Source organism: Setaria italica, chromosome V (assembly GCF_000263155.2).
Source record: "Setaria italica strain Yugu1 chromosome V, Setaria_italica_v2.0, whole genome shotgun sequence".
Taxonomy (NCBI): domain Eukaryota; kingdom Viridiplantae; phylum Streptophyta; class Magnoliopsida; order Poales; family Poaceae; genus Setaria; species Setaria italica.
The window spans coordinates 41,723,503-41,746,423 of record NC_028454.1 but is presented as its reverse complement, the minus strand read 5'-3'; the positions used below and the strand labels follow the sequence as shown (position 1 = coordinate 41,746,423).

At 49.0% G+C, this 22,921-nt stretch overlaps 3 protein-coding genes across 4 annotated transcripts; all 3 read right to left on the bottom strand.

Moving 5' to 3' along the window:
* Positions 1-2,140, bottom strand: LOC101756786 (uncharacterized acetyltransferase At3g50280). Its single transcript, XM_004970557.2, has one exon. It carries the CDS (start codon positions 1,964-1,966, stop codon positions 491-493), a length of 1,476 nt encoding a protein of 491 aa, XP_004970614.1. The 5' UTR covers positions 1,967-2,140; the 3' UTR covers positions 1-490.
* Positions 2,141-15,756: 13,616 nt separating this feature from the next.
* LOC101757201 (leucine-rich repeat extensin-like protein 3) lies at positions 15,757-17,234 on the bottom strand. Its single transcript, XM_004970558.2, has one exon. It carries the CDS (start codon positions 17,124-17,126, stop codon positions 16,149-16,151), a length of 978 nt encoding a protein of 325 aa, XP_004970615.1. The 5' UTR covers positions 17,127-17,234; the 3' UTR covers positions 15,757-16,148.
* Positions 17,235-18,631: 1,397 nt separating this feature from the next.
* Positions 18,632-22,686, bottom strand: LOC101756375 (pentatricopeptide repeat-containing protein At2g41080). Of its 2 annotated transcripts, XM_004970556.3 has the most exons (3): positions 20,514-22,686; positions 20,123-20,397; positions 18,632-19,165 (listed from the first exon to the last, which is right to left on the bottom strand). In XM_004970556.3, the coding sequence occupies exon 1, from the start codon at positions 22,530-22,532 to the stop codon at positions 20,589-20,591; it is 1,944 nt and encodes a 647-aa protein (XP_004970613.1). In that variant the 5' UTR covers positions 22,533-22,686; the 3' UTR covers positions 18,632-19,165; positions 20,123-20,397; positions 20,514-20,588. The 2 variants fall into 2 exon arrangements, with proteins under 2 accessions (XP_004970613.1, XP_022682162.1); XM_022826427.1 differs by lacking the exon at positions 20,123-20,397.
* Positions 22,687-22,921: the final 235 nt, after the last annotated feature.

Below are 22,921 nucleotides of genomic sequence, written 5' to 3'. Positions count from 1 at the left end.
AAGAAATGAGGGATTTGATTATGTGGAAACAGTGCCATAAAGAAATGGCAGAATTCACAGCGAAGATCAGCAAGGAGAATAAAAATGAAAGCACTCTCAGGTTGCTCCAAAGTTCAAACTAGCAGCAAAACTATCCGACACACAGACTATACTATTAACCATTGGAGATTGAACGCTAACAATTTCAGAAACTTATTTCTGACACCATGTTACACGGCTCATCTCCCTGCCCACACTTTCAGAAACTTTGCATAGCTTGCAGCCTAAGAGCTGGTCATTCCAAGCACGCACTAGTACAGTAGTTGCTACCTAAGACGGAGCACACCGATAGTACGAGCGAGACGGATACAGTGTCTTGGCTCCAGCCAGCTGCTGCATCCGAAAGGCATGGGCGGCCGAGCAATCCAACAGCGTTGCAACGGCATGTCACGACCGAGCGATGGCCCCACTCGCGCACGCACGGCACCGTTACATCACATCGCAAACAAGCTCACAACAGGTGCGACGGGCACGACACGTACTGCATGAACTCGGCGTCGCGGAGCAGCGCCGCCATGGTCTCCGGGGGCAGGCACACCTCGATGTCCACGCTGCCATCGCCGGCGCGCCCCGGGAACGCCGACATCTTGCCGTCGAACTTGTTGGCGCGCCCGCTCCGCACCGCCAGGGGCCGGCCCCACCCGAAGTCGTTGCCCTCGTACATCGGGAACCGGTTCGAGCTCCCCATCGTGATCACCGACCCGTCAGGGTTGCCCAGCGGGAAGCACCCGGGCTTGGCCTGCCACGCCGCCGCCGCGCGCCGGATGGCGCCGTCGCCGTACGCCGCGAGGCTCGCGTTCAGCTTGCCCGCCGCGCACCGCAGGTCGTACCGCGCCAGCTCCGACACCGTCGCCGTCGTCACCGCGCTCTGGATGGCGTTGCCGAAGTAGGTCGGGGAGATGGCCGGCCGCAGCCGGTGCCGGCAGTTCACCGCCATCCGGAACGTCGTCGTGGCGTCGGGCGCCAGGCGCTTCCGGGCCCGCGTCACCGCGAGCCATATCTGCGCGCACAGCGACTGGAACGACGAGATCTCGCGGCGCGCTTCGGGATTCTTCGGGTCGTGCGCCATCTTGCCGTAGACCTCGGCGTCGTGGCCGCCGCTCGGGCGACGGTTGGCTATTGCCTTCATCTCGCGAATCGCGTCCGCGCTGAAGTGGAAGACGCGCTCCCGGAGAGGCGCGTCCACGTCGAAGGTCACCGCCGGGCCGACGCCTCCGGGGAAGCGGAGGACGGCAGTGGACTCGCCGAAGAAATTTCTGCGGAAGTCCAGCAGCCTGGGTGCCTCACCGCGGCAGATAGCGGCCCAGGTGTTGAAGAAGTGCCAAAAGGAGGTGCCGTCCACGACGGCGTGGTTGGCGACGATGCCGATGAAGACGGCGCCGTCGCCGAGCACGGTGACCTGGAACGACGTGAGCGGGCGGCGGTGCCCCTCATAGCTCACGGTCCGGTCCATGGGGAACAGGTCCTTTGTCAGCTTGGTCGGGACGTCCGCGTCAGGGACGAGAAAGTCGTCAAGCGACAGGCCGGGCGCGACGGCGTGGAGAAAGTCGACGCCCGCATCGTTGCAGCGGATGACGATGCGGTCGTCGGGCAGCGTGACGAGGCGGCCGGCGAGGGCCGGGACGGCGGCGAGCGCCCGCGACAGCGAGGACACGAGCAGCGAGACGAGCGAGGCCATGGGCAGGTCGGGGGCCGGGAAGAAGAGCCCCTTCTGGATGTAGTGGCACGACAGCATAGGCAGGTCGGAGACGGACAGCGTGAGGTCGCCGATCGCCGACGCGGCGTCCGGGCGGACGTGCTGCCTCGATACGACGGTGATGCCCGAGGCCGGCGCGTCCAGGCAGGCTGCCTGCGGCAGCTTGGACATAATGGCGGACACGGCCGGCGCCGCGTCCACCATGGGCATGGTGGAGATCATCTGAGCCATGTGTGGTCGATTGCTCGGCGCTCTTGCACCACCGGCCGCTCGCTTCCACTGCTGCTGATGCAGCAGTAGCGGTGGCAGTTGAGCAGATAGGCAGTGTGCGTGTGGGTGAGCGTTGCTCGATGCTGCCAAAGAGGTGGTTTGGGCAGTACTGCCTTGCTGAACACCGAACAACCTTGGGCAGTTTATATAGGACACGAAGAGGGGGCTGGATGCATGCACCTGGGCCGGTACTCTGCCTTCTTTGCCAGTACTGTTTTGGATATTCTCCGGCCAGGTTTTTGTGGCTGTCAGAGGCAGATATCAGATAAAGCAGAAGCTAGAGATTTGTTCTACTCCTGCCTGTGAACAGTGTGGCACAGCAAGAAAACACAAAAGATGAAAAAGATACAGTTTTTAAAATACTGACGAACTGGATTGTTTCATCACAAGTTTTTGACATCTGTTGTGTGTACCAGGAACTCAATTGGAGTGCTCTGCAACAGGTGTCCCTTCCTCCGGAACGAAGACGAACAAGTGTCCCTGCAGACACCAGAAAATTTTGACCAATTTTTCCTTGAAAAAAACAGAGAGAGCGAGGGACGGATACCTGTAGAAAGGCTAGCTAATCAATCCGGTAACTGATCGGTTTAGATGACTGGTAGAGCACTTATTGACGAGATATTACAGAGTATACACTAAACATGTTGCCGGACGGGTTCAATGAACGTGCAGCGGCTTTCCATATTCAAATGAACGTGTAACATCACAAGTTTTTTTGTTGCCGTGCCAATAGCCTCGAATTAATCTCTTGGGGCTACATGGATTTTTGAATGCGTCGGCCGCCACTATAACGTCCATCTAGCTACGTGTATACTAGGCGATTAGGCTGGGAAAAGAGAGCATCTCCATAATTCATCATGTCGTCCAATCCATATCCACCTCAAGAACAAATAGTGCGGTATTAATTAGTCCGTAGCTTTTACGCCTCCATCATCATCTGCTCGTCAGTTACGTGGTCTACGTCCCTGCTGGAATAGAATACGTTGCTCCTCCCTTGTCGCCTAGTCAGTCTAGTGACATACGAAAAATCGTTGCTTGCTCAAACGATGCTTTCGGTCGGTGGTTTACATTTCCCGTCGAGAAAGGTGTTCTTCGCGTTTTGTTTTTCCAATCCCAACCGTATTTTATTGCATGCACATGTTCAAGTGTACATCGAGCGAATTGTTACACTGAAAGAAAAATTGCTCGGCGATGCCTTGCTGACGGAACAAAGAACACCTATTAAAATAGCTGCAGATACCACTGGCCGCTGTCACAGTACGTACTCCGTACACAGCTGATGATCAGTGTATTTAATTGAAGATGCAAGTGTATCATTGGAGTATTATCTGTGGTAATTTCTCTATAGTATTTTGCAGCAAAATTTTCGTTTCGGGGGGTGTCAGTGCTCGGCCTCAGCCGCCGATCCGCCGTCCTTGCCCGCCTCCTCCGTGCCGCGGCACGCGCACGCATGCGTGGAGCGTCAGGACTCAGTACTCAGGACCGAGACCGGTGGATCGCAATAGCCCCGTGTGCTACAGGGCTGAAACGACCCCCAAGTCCGTGCCGCGTCGGTCTCCACCCGTCGCGACCATACGTGATGCCAAGCTAGCGTTCGTGACACCATGCGAGGCGAGAGGACGTGCTAGCAGCGAGTAGACCGGGGCGCACGCTCGGTCACGGTTGGTTGGTCCGGCGCGCGGGGGCCGCTCGTCCTTGAAGTTTCGGCGGGGTACGTACGTACATGGCTCGTTCATGAACCTGCCTGCCTCCCGTCCCGTCCTGTCCGGCTTGCCGCCGTTGCCGTTGCCGTCCGTCCTGGCGTCCTGCAGCGAATCTTCTTCGGTCGCGGGGGGACGGCACACCGTACACGGAGGCTGAGACCGATGCGCCCTGCTTCTGCTGGTCCCTGTTGCCTACCCACACGCCGCTATGTGCATGCACTCCGCCGCCGCGGCGGCTCGTGCAGAGGAGTGTGAGCCGCGCACACAACCATGCGTACATACATGTATCGGACAGGGGCGCGTACATGCACCAGGCAGGAACGTGTAAACTAGTCGTCGTTGCACGTTGCTCGGCTCCTCGCTGCTGCGGCTTGGTGAGCTGGAGCTCGATCATTCGACCCGCCAGCCACTGAACCTGACTACCTGAGCGCCGCCCCGCCTGCGGCTGCCACGGCGGGTGGCCAGTTTCTTATTGGCGATCCGGGCTCTTGCTCAGCACCCGCCCCTCCGGCCGCGTGATTGAGGCCTCCCACGGACACGAGCGCATCGGGATGGCCGGTCTCGGGGCATAGGAAATTCGCGGCCGCGGATCCCGAGGGCGCTCGGGCGGCAGCTCCGATCAAGCGCTCCGTGCGCCCCGGCATAGTATAATGGCAAGCTGCGCGCGCGCGAGCGCGGCACGATCGGGTAAGGGACTGAGAGGGGGGCCAGGAATAAACAATGGCAGACAAGGTGACCTGCACCCGGCCGGCCGGCGCGCGCGGCCTCGCTGGCTCTGCGGCAGGCGGCAGCCGGGAGCCGGCCGGCCTTGGCGAATGTCAAATGCCAGCGCGGCTGGCGCGGGTGCAGGTGCAGCTCAGCTGGTGGCCACGGCGGTCGTGGGACGGTGGCGCAAGTTGGGCTCCCGCTCCCGCCGGCCTGGGGCAGCCTTTTGGTTGTCTGGGGTCTTCCGGTCCGGCTGCCAACCCATAATTTCGCGATCTCCATTCCCCCTGCCCGCTGCGCCTGTCTGCGGATCGCTGATCATCAAGGTGGGGTGTCCCAGACACACCACCACCAAACACATCAACTTTAATAGTCTAGATCGTTTGATGGGATTGCTCTTTTTCGTTCAACGAAGATATAGTGCTTTGGTTGGAAAATCAGGGAGGAAAATTACGAGCGACAACATTTCATCATGGACATAAGTTATGCTTAGAGATCAATCCATGTGCTCAATGAAGGGGTGTGATCTCGCTTAAAAAATCCATTTGCCTAAAGGAATAGTCCTCCAAGTTTTATCCACTCAGTGCTGTATGAACAGTTGTATGAACAGTTTTCGAGGTATACTTTTCGTCTTTATGTTACGAGGTAGCACATATACTTTTCACGCTTGTAATTTGTATTTTAGCTTGTTTCTCACTTAAATAAGTTTTCATATGAACTCCAATATAGGTAATCTTTATATAAAATTATAGTTTTTTTAAGACCTACAACTTTCTAGTTCTTTAAAAGAGGTTGTTTATATGATCGAATCGTTGGCAACAAGGTTAAAAGAATAAAATTCCCTAATGGATCATCAATGAAGTACTCCTATAATTCACACTCGTTATAGAAGGTTTTTGCCCATTCACCATGATTTCGAACTTGAAAACCACCAATCTTTGACTATTAAACTGTGTAAACCGTGTATATATCACCACGGCACCCCTTCAACCCCTGTTTTAACTGGTTTCGAGTGGTTTTGACTGCCACGACTGGAACCACCCGCCATGTCAGCACGCTGAGTCACATGAGTCCACACACGCGATGGCGGCGGGTCGCCGTGGCCATGGACCAGCACCAGGACCTCGGAGCCCTCCGGCGACTACCAACCACCTCACCGTCGACGTGTACGGCGAGCTCGGCGGCGGCGATGGCGCACGGGAGCTGGGGCGCCGCTTCGCCCCCGCGTCGCGCCGCGCTCTGCTCAGATAGCGCGAGCAGGTTTGCGGCGGGACGGCCCTTTCTCCCTCCGCCGCCACCGCGGCGCACGCAGGCGCAGCGCGCAGCTGGTCCACACAACGCGGTGCCGGTTCCGCGACGAACTTTCTTGGCTATTGGCTTGTGGCACCATATATGCTGCAAGTGATGCAGGTGAGCAGATCTTCAAGAATGGAGAGACGCGCTGCCAAGGAAAATAAGATTATCCTCGGCGGCTAGCTCATCGGGTGGCGTCAGGGTGGCTGAGCGCTGGGTTGCTGGCTGCAGCATGTGGCATCAGGTGGATTAGCCCAGCAACCTGACATTCTCACAGAGAATTGATGGATCCAACTTTTGGAGTTTGCAGCAAGATTGTTTCCAGGGACGGCGAGCGGCAGCACGTGAAGGGGCGGGTCCTGGCGAGCGGCGGCGCGGGAAGGGCCATGGCCGCAGTCCTAGCCAGCCCGAGCGAACGAGCTTGAGATGCCTGAAGAAGATGAAGGGATCGGGAATGACATGTTGGACCCACTATATTTTTATTATTTATTTTATTAAATATAAGAATGTTTCTGAATTTTTTTACTCACTGTGCCCAACCTTACCGCGTAAGGACTGACAGGTGGGCCCATTATCACTTGTCATCCAAGTTAGCGAAAACCACTTCCAAACCAGTTTAATGGTCAAATTTATCCGGTTTATACAGTTTAATAGTTAAAGATTTCTGGTTTTCAAGCACTTCTTCCTTTCTATAATCATGAATATGGTGATTGCTTAGAATATTCTATGCGTGCTAGAAAAGCTAATTATGTTGCATTTCTTCTCCCTAATCATGGTGATGTTTTCCCGCATTGTTCATGCATGCATGCATTCTGCGCTAAGAAAATTCCATCCGATTGAGGCGCCAGGCATCAGCAACCGCCGTCACTCATTGGATAAGGATTTGCAACCTCGAGTGAGGACAGACCGTAGCAATATTATACAGTTTATTTGCTGTCAGGCAACAGTCCGTGAGTAACGACAGACAAAAACCAAATCCATTGAACAAATCTTGGTCCAGTTTGAGTGCTCTAATCAACATGCACTTAATTCCGAATCTGGAATATTAAATCGCCTTTTTTTCCAACAATAAAGGGAGCAGTCCACCATGGACGTGGACAGGCACACAAGAAGAAAATGTTATCTATCCACAATTAACAAAAGCGCCTTGTATGTCTTGATCGATAAACCCACCACAGCATTTCAAGTAAATTTTGTGCTGAGGCCACTGAGGACCACCAATTTAAATTCTTTTCTGCAACAAGATTTATTACTACGCGCAGTCTTTTTCATCGACGGGTAAAGCTTGGAAATCCCCGTCAGACTGCAAGGACAACAGCAGAATCAACTAACCGATGCTCGTTTTCTCTTTGGGAGAGTAGTAATCAAGAGCTGGTAGTCAGATTCTTTTACTAGTATAATTTGATTGCATGTCAGCAAAACAATCATTGTATGTTTAGCTGGTAGACAAGTAGCGGGTCTCCAAGTCATTTACCAACTTGCAGTCCGAACCAGAGCTTGCTAGAAAGTCTAAGATCAGGTGAGTCGGGTTCAATGGATCAGACATTTCCAAGGGTTCTAGCCTATATGCCTACAAACCCCCGAGGCATCCCCCGATCGAGGCCGCCATCTTCTCCTTCCTGAGCACGGAGAGGATTCGCTATGCGTTGTCGATTCCCCAGCGGTGAGTCGAATTTCTTCTCCCTCCATTCCATATCCTGCGAAGGTCACGGCAGGACCCGCCCCCTGAAACGACGCGACTGGAATTCGCGTCGCTCAAAGCTCAGCCATGATCCACGTGCAGGTGCTAGCGCCACCTGCCGTGTCCCCAATGGGCGGATCCGATCCGGTGGGCGGTGGGAGCGCGCATTTCCCTCTTGTGCGCCATCATGCATGGCCACTACGATCGGTTTTGCATTGGCAGTCGGTCAGGGTCCTCGTGGGCATCGCTCGCTTGCTCTGTTGGGGAGGCAGAACAGAACACAGGTATCCAGAACATCACCACCGACGCCATCGGAGCCTGGGAGAGATGGCATGGCAGCCAACGTAATAAGTGCCATGGCCTAACTACCCCGCATGTCTCATATTTCCCTTTCGTTTCCCTCCGCAGCTCCGCTAGCTCCATACACTGCTTCGAGTCCTCTCAAAAAAAAAAATAAACACTGCTTCGAGTCAATGGTGACTGGTGCCAAACCTGATCATGGATGGACGGACGAATTCATGCATGGTAGGCGGCGTATCGTAGCGTTTGCCGCGACTGTTCCTCCTATCGAGGTCGCCCTCGCCGCAACAGAAGTAGGACGACGACCAACCTGCCAGCACCCAGCCACCCACACGTCACCCGTGCAATCGCGCTCCGATAGCAATGGCATGTATATCGTGTTGTTCTGTCCGCGTTCGAGTAACCGATCGATCGAGAAGAAAAAGGGAAAGCAGATCATCATGCTGAACCAACCGGCACCGGACGTGCTGCTGGTGCGCCAAGAGGCCAAGACCCATCATAAAAGCGCGATGGCTTTGGCCGTTTGGCGGCCGGGCAGGGCCGGCCGTGCGGCTCCGCGTGAATCTATCCACCTGACGATGGTGGGGGTGCGCGCGCGCGCCGTCAACCAAAGGCAAAGCGAAACACCCGCGCGCACCCGCCCGGAGGGGGGAGCACCGAGCACCAGCCGGGGGTTAGTGCGCTCGCGTTTCGCCGTGCTCCAGACACGTGTAACTCGCGTCCGTTACGTTTGGTCTCGTCTTTCGTGACGCTTTTTTAGGCCTTTGTTTCTCCAGCGACTAAAGTAAACCCCTTCAGTGAAGGAAACTTCAGTCCCTATTCTGTTTGAATGCATGAACTAAAGTTCATTAATGCAGATGAATAAAGATCGAAATGCCTCTAATTCAAGGAGGAGCGGGAGGCACATCTACAGGCGGAATGGCAGGGATCGCCAGCGTCGATCTACTCCTTGGCCTTCCTCGTCGCGTCCTTCCTAGCTGGAGAAGTAGCAGCGACCTTCTTCAGCGGCGGTGCGGAAGGGGGGGGGTGGCAGGGGCGGCGGGGGGTGATGACGGTGGGGGCCGAGCGAGAGGGAGGCTGGCGGCAGTGGCCAGGCGGAAGGACGGCGGGGGCTGAGCGGAAGGGAGGCATTAATAAGGGGTGGATCCTATCAACAGTCTCCTTAATCCCTTTTAGCAATCTCTTAGAGACTAAAGTTAACATTTAGAGACTAGTTTAGTCCGCAACCCCAAACCAAACAGGATCTTATTGACCTTGTCATCGGATGCTAGTAGTGGGGTCGCGGCCGGCCTGAACCAAGTTGCTGGCTCCCACGCTGACAGCGACGCCGCTGGCGTCGAGACATGTAATTTCCATACGAAAATGAGGAACACTTCCCAATTCCGATCGCCATTAACAACGCTGCGAGCTGCGTGCTGCGTGCTCACTGATCTAGCGGCAGACCTACCGGCCACTTGTGAATTGAGATCACGACAAAGCTTCGAATGTTTAGATATTAATTAGGAGTATTAAATATAGGTTAATTACAAAAATAATTGCATAAATGAAGGCTAATTCACGAGATGAATCTATTAAACCTAATCAGTCCATGATTTGACCATGTGATGCTACAATAAATATGTGCTAATCATGGATTAATTAGGTTTAATAGATTCATCTCGCGAATTAGCCTTTATTTATGCAATTGATTTTGTAACTAACCTATATTTAATACTTCGGTATCTAAACATTCGTTTAGTCCTTAGAATCAAACATCCCTAGATAATAATGAGGATCGAACACATGGTAAATAACAAACAGACGCGCCTCAGAACCCCTTAAAAAGCTGTTCCCCCGAACTGTTACGAATCTGTACTAGTACTGCAGATCCTCTTTTTTTTTTTTGGGACGAGCACTTGGTACGGTAGCAGTTGGTGGCCTCTAGAGGCACAGCACGGGCGTCTGGGCGTATGGGCATCAGGCCGACGGACGCCACGGGGGCGTCGTGGCTAGCACCGGAGCCATCCAAACGCCGATCCCACTTGGGAAATTATTGAGCCGACGTCCTGGGCGACGCGAACGAATCGGCTTTCTAGACTCTTATCTAGCGGTCTCCCTCGCTCGTCGATCGCCCCATTTTCATCTCGGAGCAGAGAACCACTGCTACGAGCACTGGAGTAACAGCGATAGATGGGTCGTGGTCGTGCGGCACGCAGGGCCTTTCGAGCATCCGCCTGGCCGGGTCAAAACGCGAGACGCGTGTGGTGCGGCGAGCAGGAGCGCTCCAGCACTCCAGTGACTCGCGCGGGTGCCAGCGACGTCAGCGAGCGTGCAAAGCCTGGGAACGACAGGTTCACTGAACGCCCGTAGCTCTAGCAGCGAGAGGAGAGGAGGGGCTGGTGCCGAGGGAAAGGGCGAAAAGAGTGGGGGATAAGATCTGCCCAAATCGGGCACGCGAGGACGTCGGTTTCTTGGCATGAAAAGGTCACGTGCGGCATCATTGTGACGGAGAAATGGCTGCAGAAGAGTGGTGCTTATCAGGAGGAGCTCGCCGGTGGACGTGTCGACGCCGAAATCACTTGCTAGTAGACAGTGTTCTATGGACAGAACGGGCCACGCGGGTCGTCGTCAAACTATAAACAGTCGGCCCATATTGTATTTCTTTTTAGGCGGGATGGCCGCACCAGGCCGAACTCGGTCTGTGACGAGTATGCGAGCCACGGCAGCATGTTGTAAGTTTAATTATGTGGGCTACGAGAAAACAAGCATGGCAATGCATGGGCCTGCACAGAAAAGAAAAGAGAAACAAACAAACAAACCAATTGAATAAAGATCGTGTTGTTCGCAGTTAGTAGATGTAGAGGCTCCAATATATTTATGCTCCATTTTCTAAAAATAAAATTTAATACTACGTAGTTGATTCGTCCATGTCAGGAGAATATGGATTAGTTCAAGACTGACGAACTGTAGCTCTTTACAGAAAAAGAAAAGAAGAGTCGCTTTCAAAACTAAATAAGTATAATCACAAAAAAGAATACCAAAAGAAAAATGAAAGCAACAGCGCTCGATTGAGCTATTTATTTGATGAAAACGGAACTTTTGAAAGAAAGGTTTGCTTTCAAGGCTGCAAGAGGAAATGAAAAAGAAAAGCTTCAGTACTCGAAACAAGGATAAGGGAATATCATGACACAAGGGATTGAAATTGAACAAAATGTGCAGTATGTGTAGTTAATACATATACGACGTAGTAGTTGCCAAACTCCGACTCGTATTTCTATAGATCGAACTGATAATCTGATTCTGACTCTTATCGTCAGCCTGAAACCACATGCAAAGATTCAACCTGCGAACAAAGCATTGGCACGACCGCACGAGTGCATGACACTCCCAGACCGCATTCTGAAAACCTATGCAAATTTATCCATCCACTTCAAATGAATAGTTCTCTCCATCCATTAGTGATACGAATGACAAGCTGATGTTGGAGGTTAGTATTGTTTTCTGATGTTGCTAATACTTTTGCAAAATATCAAGGAACCCATTGGAGGCTTCATACGACATTATGGACTCAAACGGTGACAAACAATTTTATTAGCACAACAAAGCCCCCGCACTCTAAGCTGAATGAAGAACGTCATTAGAAATGGTTACTTTCATGCTCTTTTTCCATCTATTCCTGAGCTATCCATAGACTGAAAAACATACAATGTGAGCCTAACATTGGGCCTGTTTGGAATCGCGGTAGGGAGAATCGCTTCTCAAATAAACTGCATAAATATAGAAAAAGCGCTTCCCTAAGCAGGTCTCGTCCAGCTTATATGTTTTAGCACAAATGGCAGCAGTGGGGAGAAGCGTGGCCAGGAGAAGCTGAAAAAAACGTTCCGTTTGGCTGCTAGTTTCAGCTTATTTTAGCCATAAGTAGGATTTAAGTTGTTCCAAACAGACCATTACCAGCCATAATCAACAGTATGATATAGGTAATGCCTGGTTTAGAAACACAGTAAAGTTGTGGCAAAGGCTCAAAGATTGGCAAGATCCAACATGCTGCTAACATCTCTAGTAGAAAAAGAACGCAGAAAAAAAAAGTGTACCCATGCCCATGCCAGAAAAAAGTACCTACTCATGCAAGCATCTGCTAATTGTCCTGTACGTTGTACTATTTGTACCTAAAGATTCAAAAGAATTTCAACACGAAAGCTTCAAAAACAACATAAAATAAAATCTCATTCGAACAAACATTTAAGATCATGGCTTCAAGATGATTCCTACCACACAGGTAAGAATAACATGCATAAATATCATAAACAATCCCTACGTGTTAACATGCCCAGGATAAAATGGGATCATGTAACATAGGCCAATAAACGCGATTGAAACATTTTTCAGTCATCTGATTCTCAAAAGTTGGCAGCAAAATAGCACGTACTGCCATGTGTCTAGAACAAAAACTTCAGAAAGTTGAGGAAGAACACAAGAAGACTCAAGATAAGGTTAACATAGATAGCCACACATGATGGGTAAAACTTTGTATATCCATCTTCTTAATGATCTGACAACCTGTGGGTATGAAGGGAGCAATAAAGAATGATTCTTATCAATAATGAATCAAGATCTTATCATCAGAATGGTATCTAGACATAAATCTAAAGAATAATGCTAACTAATTGCTGTTGTCTATGGGCAAGTGAATTTGATCGAGATAGATCGATAGAGGATTGAATTTAATTGAATTCTACTATTAAGATACAAGAAAACAAAACTGGATAGTCATGAGGGGATGTCACTTCAGCTTAGTAATCAGTTTATACAAATGTCATACAAAAAAGAGCTTTCACAACTGGTATATGCAATTCTGTGATGCCATGATGTGGCCCTTCTTTCTTTTTTCCCAGGAAATTATCAGAATGTGGAAAAGGAATTTTCGAAGTTATTTCAGCTTAGCAATCAGTTTTTACAAATACCACATAAAAGTGATATTTTACAATCTGGTATATGCAATTATGTGACGCCATGAGGCTCCCCTTTATTCTCCTTTTTTTCAAGCTGAAAACTGACCAAATGTGGAGAATGGCATTTTTAATGCAGGCATAGCACTGAACTAAGTGACGAAAACAGAATTCATGGCCTTTAACAAAGAGGGATCATCCATGAACAAGATATACCACAATCAGATTTTCAAGTCCTATAAGCTCTTGTCTAGGTTTTGGTGAGGTACTGAGGCGCAATTTTGTTTCCACAAGCAATCAACTAAATAGTTAATAACAAAAAAGAAAAAACCTACTCCTCCAAGCAGTTCTATAACTTCCCTTTCAAGAACATAACTACATAAGGCCACCCTCTCCATTCCTATGGATCTGGAAGTCCAGGTGTACCAACAAATTTCGAGTCTTTTCATGTCTCATCTTGATGGATAGACTGAACATAAGAAACCTTATAAAACGGAAAAACTTCATGCCCAGGATAGCAACTGTAATTGTGCAATGTGCAACAACAATGTGGAGGAAACTGCCTACCACCTATTCTTCACCTGCAGCTTCAGTTCAGCCTGCTGGAGCAAAATTGGCCTACAATTGCACCTCAACCTTCCATTCTGCAGGATGCTAAAGACTGCAAAAGACATGTCCAAAACCCTTTCTTCATGGAAATTTTTATTATAGCTGCTTGGCACATCTGGAAGCAAAGGAATGCACTGATTTTCGAAGGGAAACGTCCATCCATAAATTCCTGGGTCTCACATTTTGTGGATGAGGCCAGACTTCAAGCTCACAGAATCAAAGAAAGCAATAGGCAATCTTTCCTTAACTAGGTTGATTTAATTTAGCTTAGCCTGTTTAGCTCTTTCATGAAGCTTTTTCCTTTTTAGGGTACTTTGGTGCCCCTTTTGCTGTTATCATGTACAGTTTCTTCTTTCTTTTTAATATATCACAGTGGGGGCATTCCCCGCTGTACAGTTTTTTTTAAAAAAAACCTTGATAGAACTACCAACAAAGAATAATGTTCCTGCGGCTCCAGAAGAGTACGACACATTGACATTAACAAGGTTGTTCGAGAGTAACCTTAGCACAATGTCAGTCAATTGTGGGCAAGCAGTAAGTCTATTCAAGAAAACTAGAAATTCTGTTCAATCATCAGACCAACTGCAATAACACGCACCATGTCAGAGGTTCCCATCAATCCTTTACAAAATATGTAAGCAGGTAGCCTTGAGAAATCTACACCGGTGGGTAAGAAGATACTTGTTAGGAATTCCCTTACACAAGCATGGAAATCTCTGCTCACCCCAACGAGAGGCTAGCAACTCTGGGAATGCACCAAACATGAAGCATGTCCTTGGTCAATCCTTTGATCATTTAACAGGAGAGGCCTCATAGACTTATGTGAGGAATACTGTTTAGGCAAAAAGATCAACCAGCATCAAATTGAGCTTTGATGGGAAGCTAAGGATCCACAAAGCCTCTGGATCAGTTGATCAATTATGCCATATGCATTGTCCCCCAGCTAACCAGATATCCTCTGTGGATAAAGAGACTATGCAACGCAAAGATATGTAATTGATATGTTTGGGTAACTTCCAGCTACAACAATCATTCAGTCAATGAAAAGTACAAAGGTTTGCAGGGGCATCCTCCTAGTCTGTGCTGTAGATTATCTCCAAGCATGCAAACTCAAGGACCAGCACAAATCATCACAACTATTGAGTGCTAATTACAAACTTGTCGGATTCTACTAACCCATCCATGCATGACTCCCCAGCTATCGGATTTCCCATTCATACACCATGTGCTCCTTCCCAACAGTAACATGTATCTTTTTAATAACCTCAGCCATTATTACCTTCCTGACCAGAGAAATAACTTGTGGATTTTCCCAGAAATATAGCATTGCAAATTGAAAATATGCATGGAATTTAACAGAAGCTATCAGCCTTTCCATCTTAACAGCTGAATGTACCTAATTACACCATAAACAAGGCTCTCCATTACAAACTAAGCATAAATCAGCCACATGTTTTATTTAGTTATACATACTAAATGAGAGATTAAAGGATAGGGCTTGATTAGCTGAAAGGCCAAGGCAGTAAGTAATGTTACACTTTCCCATGTTGTATCACTCAAAGAAAATAGTAAATGGAAAACCTATGCAGTGTCCAAGGCTGCAAGTGATCCAGAAGCACTTGTTCACCAATATATAGAAGCATTGATGCTGTACAGTAGGTCAGTAGCTAGTACCTATTTCCTTATGTCCAAATGATTGTTTAAAACACATACATGAAACAATATATGTATATTATATATAGTCTAGACGAAAGGAGTATAATAGTTGAAAGAACCCTTTTCCTCTCATACCCTGCCGGAATATATTTGCTTTTCAAGCAAAAACGCAAGAGGATCCCTTGGAAAAACTTACAGCACAAACTCGTGAAGATCGCAATGTGCAAGCTAAAAGGACCATCCAGCAACTGAATAGACCCGACTCCCTATGTTCTACAATGTTGTACATAGCACACCATGTGCATTGACCAAGGAAGTACAAGTTTGAAGTATAAAGTCCATGTGAAATGACCATCTCCTACTAGATAATACGACACAGCCACTTCACCTCTTTCAAAGCATTTAAAATTAGGGGTAGTGAATGGAAATATTGCAATAACTACCCTCCTGATATCCTTAATGGACAACATTGTGAAACGTTTTAGAGAACATCAATTTGTGGAAGTTCCAAACAATGTCATCGAAGCTTAGTAAATACATAATGCATAGTTACTTAGCTTTAAGGCTCAGTCAAACCAAGATATAATTTTAAAATCAATTTAAAAGAACATAAGGAAACTCCTGGATAGTGCATCATTTCTATGTTTAGAAGAATTATAAAGCCAAAACAAAACATACATTTTCATGGTTATTTTTTAAAATCAATGTAGATTATACTTAGCCTTTGCACAGATTTGGATCAAACTCCCTAAAATGTATGACTAGGTTTTTTTTTCCCAAATTGCACTTTACATTGATGTGTGCCAACTCTAATCATTCTTGGTTGTGACAAAGCACCAAATACAACAATTTGAACACACCATATAGACGAAAAACACAGCAGTACAATTGCCTTCGATGTATACAACAATTCAACGGATCACATACAATGGAAACAGAGCACATAGCAGTACAATTGCCTTTGATGAGTATACTGTATACAACAATTTCAACACACCAGACACAAGGAAAACAGCAGTACAACTGCAGAAAAAGATAAGACCCCAAAACAAGACACAAGTACACCATCGAAGCAAACCATTAAACATTCATGGTACACATCAAATCTGTCATACATAATACTTTGTAGGCATCAAAACATTCCACAACATGCACAAATATATACATATATGGAGCAAACCATAAAATAACACTATTGACTTTATTCCCAGGCAGGAAAGAAGAACCAACTCACAGTGCATTCTCAGTTCCACACCCACACAAACTCCTGTTCAATAGTCGCCACGATACTCGCTGTAATCATCCCTCCCAGCGGGTACCACCTTCTCTTCCACCCGCTCTGCAGCCTTCTCCTCCTTGTACTTCACCCCTTCACCAATTGCTAGTCCCCCGAGGGCTCCAGCCACAGCACCCACCGCAAGTCCAGTGCCTACTCCATACCTTCCGCTCCCACTATCACCACCCCCTGTCCTACCTCTCTGCTCATACTGCCTGCTGTAGTCGACCGGTGCGGAAGGCCCTCCCGTGTACTCATACTGAGGTGGAGGTGCTGGTGCAGAGTAGTACCCACTGGGCCGGTAGTATTGCTCGGATCCGTACTGCGGCGGGGCCGAGTAGGCGGGAGGCGGAGGTGGTGGAAAGTAGTATGGGGAGCTGGATGGCGGCGGGTACTGGGGCTCAGGAGGAGGCGGCGAGCGCTCGCGGATGGCGACGCGGATGCGGAGCTTTCCCTGTGGACGGCCGGAGGGGCGGAGGAGAGGGAGGCTGACGAGAGGGGAGGCCGCGGAATCGTGGCTAGGGTTAGGGTTTGTGGGGAAGAGGAGGTCGCGGAGAGGCGAGCGGGCGGATCCGACGAGCGGCTTGGGCGAGTCGGAAGGCTTGGAGTGGAAGACGTCGAGGGACAGGAGGATGGAGGGATCGTGCGGGGAGAGGTGAGGCGGGAGCGGGAGGACGAGGCGCTCGTTCCAGGCGGGCTTGCAACCGCCGGCGTCGTCGGGGCGGGTGGCGGCGCGGCGGGAGGGGTCGAGGTAGGCGACGACGTAGGCGCGGAGGTCACCGCGTCGCCAGTTGACGTTCTTCAGGTGCTTCCCGGAGACGACTGTAACCTCAAGGTCGAACGCCTTGGGCGGCGCCGCTGGCGGCGGCGGCATCGAAGGCGGTGGGGCTTGGAATTGGGGGTGGGCATTCGGAGGAAGCGGGTGCTGGTGCTGGTGCGGGTGGAGGGGCGAGGAGGGAGACGGCGAAGCCATGGCGCGGCGGCGGAGCAGCGGGCTGGTCTGGTTTGTTTGTGGGGGCTCGTGGTTTTGGCACTTGTTCTGTTGTTCAGCTGGAGTGAGCAAGGAAAGGGCGATGACTGATTTTTTTTTTAAACCGGGTTTATATTTCACATATGTTTAGAGACACTCTTGAAAGAAAAGAAAATTACAACCGAGTCCTTGTAAATTCCTCCCGGTCTTCCTCGCCACCGGCGGCCGGAGTAACCAGCTTGAAGCCAACCTCCTCTCGGCAGCGAAGGAACATAGTTTTTGGTTGCCATCTTAAGCAGCACATCGAACACAGCCTGCTGTGTAAACGCTGAATGACCCGACTGAAAAAGATGGCCACTGCCCATCACATCACCTAACAACGAGGAATCTGACACCTCAAGAACCGTCGAGATCCCAGCTCACCGGACGACAATGAACCCCGAAGGGGAGCAGAACCACCAAAGAAAGGTGGAAACCAAAGCCCAACCCAGTTTCTTAATGAGTTGGTAGACGTAACTCTCTAATCTTCCGTCAGCGTTGACGGAGATGAGGAAGGGATAGAAGAACTTGATGTTGCCGCTGCTCACAATGTCGGGGAAACCGCCGGAGATGTCGGAGGAGCCCACGCTGAAGCTCGACATGGTGTCATCCTCTCCACCTCTCCGCCGTCGCACGCCGGAGCCGCAACAGCACCGGGAGACGAACCCACACCGCATCACCGGCATGGTCAAGTCTAACCCTAATCTACCTAATCCAAACCTAGTAGAGTAGGATATGTACAACGGCCACCCAATCCACAAGTCCCCACCCCTCCAACGCTGACAAGACCGCTGTAGGCGGGGAGGACCCGACGGATTCAGCGCCGGAGTGAAAATCGTCCTCGACTCGCCGTGTTGTACTGTAGAGAGAGGAGACCAGAAGATCCGAGCCCCCGCTCAGCTGACCAACCAGGGCGATGACTGATGAAGTGATCGTGCCGCGTCCGCCAAAAATCTGCCAACAACTACAAAGATTGCGGAGCACTGGAGCATGCTGCAGAACCCAATTAGAGCCCTTTTCACAGGCCCGCTACTTTTCCTAGTGACCGCCTCCTACTCCAGGGAGCACATCTTATTCAGTCTTCTTCATTTCTTCGGATGCCGCCAACCAAACAGGGAGCATATCCCGTACAAATAGCACAAATGTTAGAGATGTGAAAATTTCAAATGTGGACCACTGGATAGTATCAGGTGCAAATAGCACATTGTGATTGTTGAACTGAAAGACCATGTAAGCATGCATGAAGTAGCTTATATTTTAATCTTGATAGGCTAGGCACAACAAATTCCAAAATGATGGGGTGAATGCAATAAATCCTAGTGCCAAAGAGAGGAATTGTATTTAGGGACCTGAATAACTTATCAGAATCCAAACCTTTCTACACAGAATTTATATGAAATACCAGGCACTCCTTTTTTCTTCTTCTAAGGGACAAAACCCCTGTTCATATGCATTGCAAAACAGGACAATGAGTTTACAAGAGTTTGTACTGCAAAACAGGACAATGAGTTTACAAGAGTTGTACCTCTCTATTACAATGATCTAGATGAGCTCCTGCTCAACCCGACAAAGTCATTGGTCTGCATTCATTTTCCAAAACTACCAGGAGTCCAGGACTGAAAATGTTACAAGAACAACCCTTCGGACTCCAAGGACTAGCAGTCTAGCACATCAACAAACTCACAGAACACAAGCAACATCAGTACAACTCCTGTGGCTCTCCCACGCTGGAGCAACAAATGTTTGAGGACAGAAGCTGAACAAATTGAACACTGAATACTGAAACTGAAGACAGAAATTCCTATTTTCAATACTGAGCAATAACATGTTTTATCTGCAGTAATCAGGAATTCCAGTTTGGACTGAAGAAACTGTAAATTGAACACATTTCAAATTTCTCAAACACGCTGGTGGTGCAAATTGGTGCTGGCGATAGTTGATACACATGTGCACTGCAAGATGGTTCGGACTTCAGAAATCAGAATGGGCATCTTTGCTGCTCACTGAAAATAAAAGGTAAGACAACTTAGATCAAACAAGATATATTCTTCAAAGCATACTATTAAGTGATCTTGAATTGATGAAGTGAGGTATGAGGCATCTACTTTAAAAACAAAGATCTTTCATGTTAACAAAATGAAAAAAAAAGTCATGGTACTTGCAATTGCTGAAAATGAGTAGATATTCAACAACAAAGGGTTGCCCTTGTACAGATTACAGATAAAAATGTATGCAAATTTCATTCAAGACATGAGAAAAAAACTTATTTCTTAAAACTATAGTCCACTGTCAATCTTCTTAATATAATGATACACAGTTCTCCTGCATGTTCGAGAAAAAAAACTATAGTCCACTGTCTTCTCAGAAGTTAAGTACAGTGCAGAAGAAAAACCAGCATTATTTGAATACCCATGGCAAAAAGAAAAATTGACCAAGGGGAACCCTAATTCAAGATGGATCCCTAAAACTGTGTCTGTGGCCCCCCAAAAAGCATTTCCATGTCCAAAAGATTTTCCAGATTGAACACCCGAGTACAAGTCCGATTTCCAATTCCAATACCCGGGTCTGTGTCCAAGTAACAGCAGTGAAATAAATGCATTGGACTGAAGTTGACAACTGTTGAACAGATGATAGCAGAGAAATGCTCCCAAAGACTCCCACCATTCTGATATCAGGGATTCCGCCATGTATAAAGTTCAGTTCCATGTACTATTCTACAAAACCGACTGAATACATAACAAGGCATTGTTGCAGTTTTACAACAAAGCCAGTTAACTACATCAAATAAACAAGAAGTCAACACCCATGGATTCAATCTCACGCCAGATAACTGGATGGAAACTCAAACATCAGAAGAAACAACTGAACTCCAGACAAATCAGTGCTAGCACATTAACATTTATGTTCACCTAAATTCCTATATTTCATTTCAATAGAATGCGATGGGGACAGAATCATACTGAATGCAAGTGATGTGAAGTGAAGCGGTGGCAACGGCGCTCACTCAGCAATGCACATGAGTGAAGCAAGGGTTGAATCACCGAAGCATGTCTTTGTGGGTGGTTTAGCATGACAACCCACTTCGGATCACAAAGAAATATAATCAACCCTCATTGACCATATCAGTTCTTCCTGTGGGTTGAATGACTAAATTTGTGGATAGGCCCGCCCATCTACATCCAGTCAATAGCTGTAGCTCGAAGTTGCTCAAAGATAGAGGATAATAAATGATTGGCTACAAAAAGAAGGACAAGGGATTTTCAGTGTTATGATATTCTTCTTCACATCATTTATTCAACCAGTAATTAAGGAACTAATTTATCAAAAAATTTATGGTTTCCACAGGTGTACCTGTGCATAATTTAGAGTTGGAAGTCTTGTTGGCTCAATTGAGGCAAAAGGTATTTTCATGGCACTCTACCCCTATCACCAATAATCTCCACAAGAGCATTTTCCATCTTTGAAATGGTGAAAACGGCTTACATCTCGGACCACAATCTCCCGTCCAGTTACCTTAGACATCAACTTAATAGCTACATGGCAATCATCACAGACGCGTAGATTCTTCATAATACGGATAGGAACTCCTTCAGGTAAGCTCAGAAAAGCAAATGCTATAGCCAACTTCTCGCTGTGGTGAGCCAAACTAACTTCTTTCTCCTCATCCTCCATGTCATGCAACACCATGCTCATGTCCGGTGCATACCCACACTGCCTGATTTTGGCCATCATTTCTTCCAAGCATTCATCAATCTCCAGTTGCCTTGAATGTGATTTATCTCCGGTGCAGAATTGGTGAATCTGACCCTTAAACTCCACCCAGCTAACTCCAGGTTCTTTCCTCACATTTTGTTTCCTCATGGTTTCTCTTACTGTACTGACATCCTCCCATCTGCTGCTGGTAGCTCGAATATTTGACAGAAGAACATAAGAGGCAGAATCATGAGGATCCAACTCAATGACGCGCTCTGCTATCCTCTCGGCCATGTCAAAATTTTTCTGTATCTTACAAGCAGACAGTAGTGTCTTCCATATGATCCCATCAGGACGCACAGGCATTGACAGGATAAGGGCCTCTGCTTCGTTTAGGCGACCCGAACGTCCAAGAAGATCCACAATACAAGTATAGTGTTTAACACTTGGCTGCAGTCTGTAAGTTTTAGTCATAAGCTCAAAACAATCCATGCCTTCATCTTTCAGACCACTATGGCTGCATGCATATAGCAAGGTCAAGAAAGTAATCTCATTGGGTTCTGCCCCTCCAGCCATCATTCGTTTGAACAGATCCACTGCCTTTTGTCCATGCCCATGGAATCCATAAGCTGAGATCATCGCACTGCAAAGCACAAGATCTGTACCACTATACCCAGAGAAAACTCCTTCAGAGTCACCTAGGCACCCACATCGAGAGTACATATGCACGAGAGAAGTCATGACCGGCACAACCTTGTCGACTCCAGCTTTCATAGCTTGTGCATGAACCTGCTGACCTTGTGCAAGAGCTGCCAAGTCCGAGCAAGAACTAATGGCAGTCACGTATGTGACTGCACTTGCTTCCACGCCAACACCTCTCATCATGCAGAAATACTCGAGCGCACCCTCTGAGTCTCCATTCTGCGTTCTTCCAGCGATTATGGTATTGCATGCCACAATGTTAAGCGATGGCAGCACCCGGAGAACAGCCTCCCCTTCTTCAAGAAAACCACACCGCAGGTACATGTGTGCCAGCGAGCTCCCAACGCACATGTCCCTGTCTAGTCCAGACCGCACAACATATGCATGGACCTGCCGCCCGGACACAACATCCCTGAGCCCAGCACAGCTCCGGAAGAAGCTCCCGAGGCCAAACTCATCAGGCTGCATTCCCTCCCTCCGCATGGCAAGGAAGAACCCCAAGCTCTCCTCGTTAAGTCCCGAGTTGGTGAGTCCAGCGACCATGGCATTCCACGTCGCGACATTCCTCGAGGGCATTTCGTCGAACAGCTTCCGCGCGGTTTCCAGGTCACCGTTCTTGATGTAACCCCCGATGAGAATGTTCCAGGACATGACATTCCTCTTGGGAATTCTCTCGAACAAACAGCGCGCGGTGGGGAAATCGCCAAGGTCGGCGTAAGCCAGGAGGAGGTGGTTCGCGGTGAACCGGTCGGTGGCGGCGCCAGACGTGGCGGCGAAGGCGTGAAGCTGGCGGAGGAGCGGGAGGGCGCGGCAGGCCCGAAAGAGGTGGGAGAAGAGGTCAGGTTCCGACCAGAGGACCTCGCGGAAGCGGTGGTGCAGAGCATCCTTGAGGCGGCCTCTAGAGCAGAGGCGGATGATCTCCTCTTTGGCATCTGGTGGTCCGGTGGCGAGCTTCTTCAGAGCTGGCCTGGCCATGCGATCGCGTGCAAGCTGCTAGGACGCAGCCACGACTGTGGCAAGCGCGGTTGCCGCAAGCATGGTGAGCTGGGGGGAGATGTGTAATTGGCAATGGAGCAAGTCGAATCAAGCCATGGATTCAGGCGAGGCAAGGCTGCAGTCGGCGGCGGGAGCGCGGCGCGGGTAGGCAACAGATGGCTGGGGCGCTGATTTTGATCAAACGACCCACCATGGAAGCCCATCGTGAGCCGCCCGTTACGATGATGGGCTGGCCCGTATTTCCGGGATGGGCCTCTCATGGGTCTAATAGATCTATTTGCCAAATCCATATTTTTTTTGTTTTATGAGTTTTATCCATGCTCCTCCGACCATAGTACCGTACAAATCTAACCAAAATGGTCAGAATA